Source organism: Pyrus communis, chromosome 8 (genome assembly GCF_963583255.1).
Source record: "Pyrus communis chromosome 8, drPyrComm1.1, whole genome shotgun sequence".
Classification (NCBI taxonomy): domain Eukaryota; kingdom Viridiplantae; phylum Streptophyta; class Magnoliopsida; order Rosales; family Rosaceae; genus Pyrus; species Pyrus communis.
The window spans coordinates 9,611-15,138 of NC_084810.1; the positions used below are offsets into that span (position 1 = coordinate 9,611).

Consider the following 5,528-nt stretch of genomic DNA (forward strand, 5'->3'; position numbering starts at 1 on the left):
AGGCGACAAAGGTCATGCAAATCGAGTTGGTGATGTTGCAACATAACAAGCAAGTAGAGGCAGGGCACGAAAACCAAGGCAAAAAGGGCACATAAATCGAGGCGATAACATGGTATGCATATTAAAAAACAAATGACACAAATCAAGATAGAAATGGGCACGTAAATCAAGGAAAACAATGAATCGTAAATCAAGACGAAGACATGGCACGCTTATTAAGACAAAAAAAGGCATGGAAATCAAGGCATTAATATCGAACGCTTATCGAGGCACAAAAAGGCATGCAAATCGAGCAGTAAGGGTTAAGCGATCAAAGTGACCTAACCTGGCTCAATCTAGAAGGGCCCTCAATCATCTATTTCGTCTTAGGAACTCCTAAAAGAGTTTACATGCCTAGCTCAATGAAAAGCCAAGTCATTCAATTCCAGGTTCAAGTGATGGTTCACTAGTAAGAGATCAAAGAAAAGCAAGCCTTCTTCCCAGTTTGAACTAAAAGAAAGTAGTTGAAAACCAAACCAAAAGAGTGTACGTCACTTAAGGAAGACCCAAAACCCAAAACCTGGAAACCCTGAAACCCGAACCCTGTTCCCCGTGAACCCCCGAACACTTGAAACCCTGAACCCTAAACCTTAAACCCTAACCCCTAAACCCAAAATCCTCAACCCCCCTCAAAACCCTCAACCCTTCAAACCCTCATCACTCACCCCTAAACCCTTAACCCCTAGCCCCTAGCCCCTAGCCCTCAGCCCCTCAGCCCTAAACCCCAAGCTCGAAAACCTAAACCCTAAACCACAATGGGAATGTGGATAGGTTTACAATGCAACTCTATGATAATGCATAAACAGTTTCCTTTTCAATAGAAACATTTCAGAACTCGGACCACACATCCGAACTTTTAAGAGAGCAACAAAGTCAAGCTGCATATTCCTTCTTTCAAAATCCTCAATAGATGCATCACCATAGTTCAAACTTTCCACTAACTAAATCATGGGGCAAATGCAAAAAATAACATATAACATAGTATATTTCTCTCATGTATCATACAATTCAACTTTACCAAGAGAATATATTCTCCACGGAAATAACTAATTCGTAATTGTGGCTTCTGAGTTCATGAAAGTTTGATTGTCTGATCAGCCAAAGTAGCAAAATTCTCAACAATATTATGCTCTGTCAATATGGCTGCACTAACAGCTTATGTCCTTCTCCTTTTTATGAAAAATGGATCTCAACTTCTCTTTTTTATGTATATTTACCTTCTCTTGTTTTCCAATGAACCCAACTACCCTCTGTACACATGCCAAATGCATCCGTGTTCATTGTATGCTTCATTCCAGAGTTGTTTTATAGTTAACCATGTATATTGCAACAATTGTAATGATGGCGCCACTTAATTGCAAGGGCGAGAAGATCTCACCAAGATAAAGATACCTGCAGTTAGATATCTATGAGACACAAAAAAACAGGAATCGAATTTTTATTATCAGAAACATGGAATATTCCATTAATAATTACGAGCAGGTGTGTCAATTACTTTACACAAGTCCCTAAACTGTGCTTTATTGTTAAACTATATTATTGTTATGAGTAAAGTTATTGTTGAACTATATTAGACAGGGGACATCATTACGGGTTTATTAACTTTATTTATTTAGTTGAATGATCTTACCCAAATATCGATGCAAACATTGGAGTAAGAAAGGTAAGAGAGCTGAGCTTTGTCAGGCTACCTGAAATCCGATCAGAAAAAGAACCTCAATTCTACAGGCAGAGAATATCATCTTTGCAAATTATAGTGTGAATCTAGTGGAATGAGGTAGAACAAATTACTCTTCAAAGACAGAAATTCTGACTAAAGGATCTTAAAAAAATAATGGTGCAAGTGAAAGGTTTGAAAATAAAACTACTGGAGTTCATGACGAAAATAAATGAAAACATAAATTCTATTAAAAAAAATTTAGACCACACCTTTTGTTGCACTGTAGAAGTAAACACCATAGCTGATGGCACTTCCAAAAATGGATGTGTAAAAAAGTGCCAATGTATCATTTGTTGTGAACTCCACTAGACTCCCACTGACAGCATTTTCATGGTTAAGAATGGAGATTAGAACCAGAGGTGCGCCACCAATAACCATGTGCTGCAACCAAACATACACAGAAGGGTTTATGGGCCCCTGACCTCTATGCATTCTTGATATACTAAAACACTACAGCAAGTTCAGGTCCAAAAGCTAAGTATATAAATATTTTATGACTTCAAACAATGCATTGCTGAAGGTACCTATGAATAAAATAACCCACCCTCCTCTCAAGAATACGAAAGTAGACTACCCTGGTTTGTGTTTCCATATTACTCAAACCTCCTTTCAGTTTCATATTTTGCACACTATATTCTAACAGCACCTTGTCACTATTGAATAGCCATTTCCTTTTAACTATTCATCAGGTAAGTTGACGAAGATATGTATAATAACAGCACCTTGTCACTAGTGAACCACTATTTCCTTTCACCCGAACTAACACCTACTCGAGAAATGAAATAATACAAAATATTTGTAGACAACCAACTTTAGCTCAATTGGTTTTCCTGGTTATATGAACCCAAGAGTAGTGGGGAGAGGTAAATCATTGATTTACAGTTACAATCTAAGGGTAGTTTTGAAATGTGTTTTAATAAATAAAGCACCAAACGCTGAGAGCGAGGGTTGAAACTTTCTTCAACTATGAGTACATTTAATATCCCAATTTTAGATTTATACACTGAAGGTAAGCACGTTTAAAATAGAGATCAGAGTTTTGATGCTACAATAAATAATTCTAAGATAACCCAAGAAATAACATCAGTAATAAGCATTATCAAGTGAGTTGACATCGCCTACCCATCCAGTTGCCATAATAGGATCAGAGTACTTGGAAACCCAGCGCACCATGACTGTGCCAACTGCCATGCTTTGAGCTGCAAGAAGCATCCACCACTCCCCACTTTGCCATAATGAAAAGTTACTTCCATCAAAAACAAGTGAAGGTGCCTGGAGAATAAAGCTTAGGAAATAATATAAGCAAGTGACGGGGTAATACAGTAAGTCTTGACCAAACCTCTTTTACAAGCACATATGAGGAAATTATGTTCTCCAATTCCGCCAAATATGAGAAACATAAAGGAACCTTAAAAAAATCTAATTCTTTCACTATTTCATTATTACTAAATGCAGATTATGAGCAAAAGAATTATGTCCCTATGAGATTTATTTCCAAGGACTTTGGTTTGAGCCTCAGTTCCTCACCTCACAACCCCACTAATTAGAAACAAGATCATATCTAGCTCAGATGATAACTTGCCAAATAGATTCGGAATTACCCACTGCAAGGCCTCCTCTATCCTGAGATCTAGTCAAAACCGACTTCATCAATGACGTTTCTTCCCTTCTTTGATTGTACTGATATAAGCCTCCATTCTTTTAGCAAAAAATGCTCTCTTCTTCCATCTAATCTCTTCTCCACTTTTTGCACAAGTGTCCCAAAAAAGTCCATTGCTCTTGAATTTTCCCTAATGCAAGTCCCAAATATTTCATTGGCCATCCATCTACGTCCAACTCAAACCTATTTGTCAAAATTCCTACCCACAGATTCTCTCAAATGTAATCATATGAATTCAACTTCACTAGCCCAGCCATAATGAACAAATGCCCACTGTGGTTCACCCATTTTCTAATCAGAATTAAGCATCAGTGCTTTCCTCTGCATGCTGATTGGGCAGTGGCAAAATATGACAAGTAGCACATCATATTACTTGAAAGCAAAGTATGGGATCATAACTACTAACACCGCTAGTTCATTTCCCAGAACAAAATAGACATTTGAAAGAAGGAAAAGAACAAACAGAAAGGATAAAAAAATAGAAATTCATTATGCTAGCTTATTCAAGGCTAAAAAAAATAACAAAAGCATCAGTTAGCTGTGTGTAGGAAAAGCTTAAGATAATTACTAGAACTAGCAATTCAGAGATGTTGTTCAATGACGCAATGTCAAATCCAAAATGCAGCAAAAAGAATTAAAAGAAGAAAATGGCAAAACATAAAACAAGCTTAAGAAGCATTTCCAGTAAATGAAAGTTGTGAATTCAGATGTAGTTCGTCCCCGCTTAGATTTCTGAATTCAAATTCGAAGGGGCAATAGGCAATAACTAGATCAATAGAAAACAGGAGATAGAATGAAAATGACAAAAAGAAAAAGTTTACCTCAAGAAGTAGAAGTCCAATGACACCAAGAACAAGGCCAGCAGCTCCAAGAAAGCCAATAGACTCGCCGAAGAACAAGGAAGCAAGTATAGCTACCGTCAAAGGTTGTGAATCAATTATAACCTACAAGTGCAGTGGCAGTAGATTCAGTCTACCAACTGGAGTTGGAGGATTAGAAATGTGTGTGTGCGTTGATTTAAACTGACAAACTTACACTGCCCAGACCAGCAGATGTCCGCTGCAAACCTTGAGCGAGAAACCCTTGGAAACAAGCGGCATCGACGAGGCCAAAAAGTGCAATCGATAGCCAGGCGGTGAGGCCAGATGGAAAGGGGCGCCTTCGGAAGGAGGCAAAGGCAACTAGGAGAAGGCCGGCAGGAATTAGACGGAAGGCTGAGACGAAGAAAGGGCCCGTTCTTGGCAGAACCTCCTTCATGGCCACCATGGAGGTACCCCAAAAGAAGAAGGGAGAGACCAATACTGCCCATTCTTGTACTTGCTGTATCAATTCCAAATCCAATCCAACGGTAGTCTGCTGTTGAGTTTCTTCGGAAGAGACCACGTGCTCTACGTCCTGGCCTGTCCCCAAGCAATCGACGGCAGACGAATACTGTGAATCTTGGAGTTCGGGGTCACCACTACCATTACCAAGGGTGCAATTGGCAATAAAATTATTCTTCGGGTCACTGCTTCGTCGTCTTCCATTATATTGAGAAACAGAAACAGGAAGGCAAGTCCAAGTGGAAGAACATGGGAGTGGAGGAGGACCGAGTGCGAGTGGTCCATTACCTCGTCTTCTGATACCAGTAACCGAATGGCGGCTTGGCGACGCAATAGCAACGGAGACAAGGCAATAGCTGGCGCAGCGGCAGCAAGAAAAGCCTGAGGCTGAGACTGAGGATAGCAGCCACCCCATCCCCATTAGTTAGTACCTCGACCACTCAAATTGAAAATCATTTCATTCAGCGGAGGAGTTAATAACTCACCGGTCACCAAGTGACCACACACGTCACCTCCACTTTGGTAACTATTTGGAGAAATTCTGCCCGATCTGTTTCTACTTTCGAGTTTCAATTTTGCATAGCTGTATTCTCTCTCTACGCGTTCTTAAAGGGGAACTCTTTAAAAGTGAAATTATTTATAAATTTTCTATTATATATCTGTTTAACATTAATTGTCATATTAGTATTATAAAATATTATATTAAAAATATGAAATATCAATGAGTTCATGAAAAGTGTCATTTTTTAGAGGGTTCCCGCTTCTTACTATAAAAGAAAGACTTATC

The 5,528-nt window shown here is 38.9% G+C and overlaps 1 protein-coding gene across 1 annotated transcript; it reads right to left on the reverse strand.

The window, feature by feature from the left end:
• Positions 1-896: 896 nt before the first annotated feature.
• On the reverse strand, positions 897-5,302 carry LOC137742275 (WAT1-related protein At3g02690, chloroplastic). The gene is made up of 6 exons (XM_068482098.1): positions 4,455-5,302; positions 4,241-4,363; positions 2,882-3,031; positions 1,969-2,140; positions 1,670-1,730; positions 897-1,431 (listed from the first exon to the last, which is right to left on the reverse strand). The coding sequence occupies exons 1-6, from the start codon at positions 5,160-5,162 to the stop codon at positions 1,329-1,331; spliced, it is 1,317 nt and encodes a 438-aa protein (XP_068338199.1). The 5' UTR covers positions 5,163-5,302; the 3' UTR covers positions 897-1,328.
• Between the last annotated feature and the right edge of the window lie 226 nt (positions 5,303-5,528).

What these genes read in the sequence shown, in the direction of transcription:
- LOC137742275 (XM_068482098.1), bottom strand. Translation starts at nt 5,162, where the DNA reads ATGGGGATGGGGTGGCTGCTATCCTCAGTCTCAGCCTCAGGCTTTTCT. An exon ending in CATCTGCTGGTCTGGGCAGT is followed by an intron (nt 4,364 to 4,454) that starts GTAAGTTTGTCA and finishes CTGCACTTGTAG; the next exon opens with GTTATAATTGATTCACAACC. An exon ending in TTGGACTTCTACTTCTTGAG is followed by an intron (nt 3,032 to 4,240) that starts GTAAACTTTTTC and finishes TTTATTCTCCAG; the next exon opens with GCACCTTCACTTGTTTTTGA.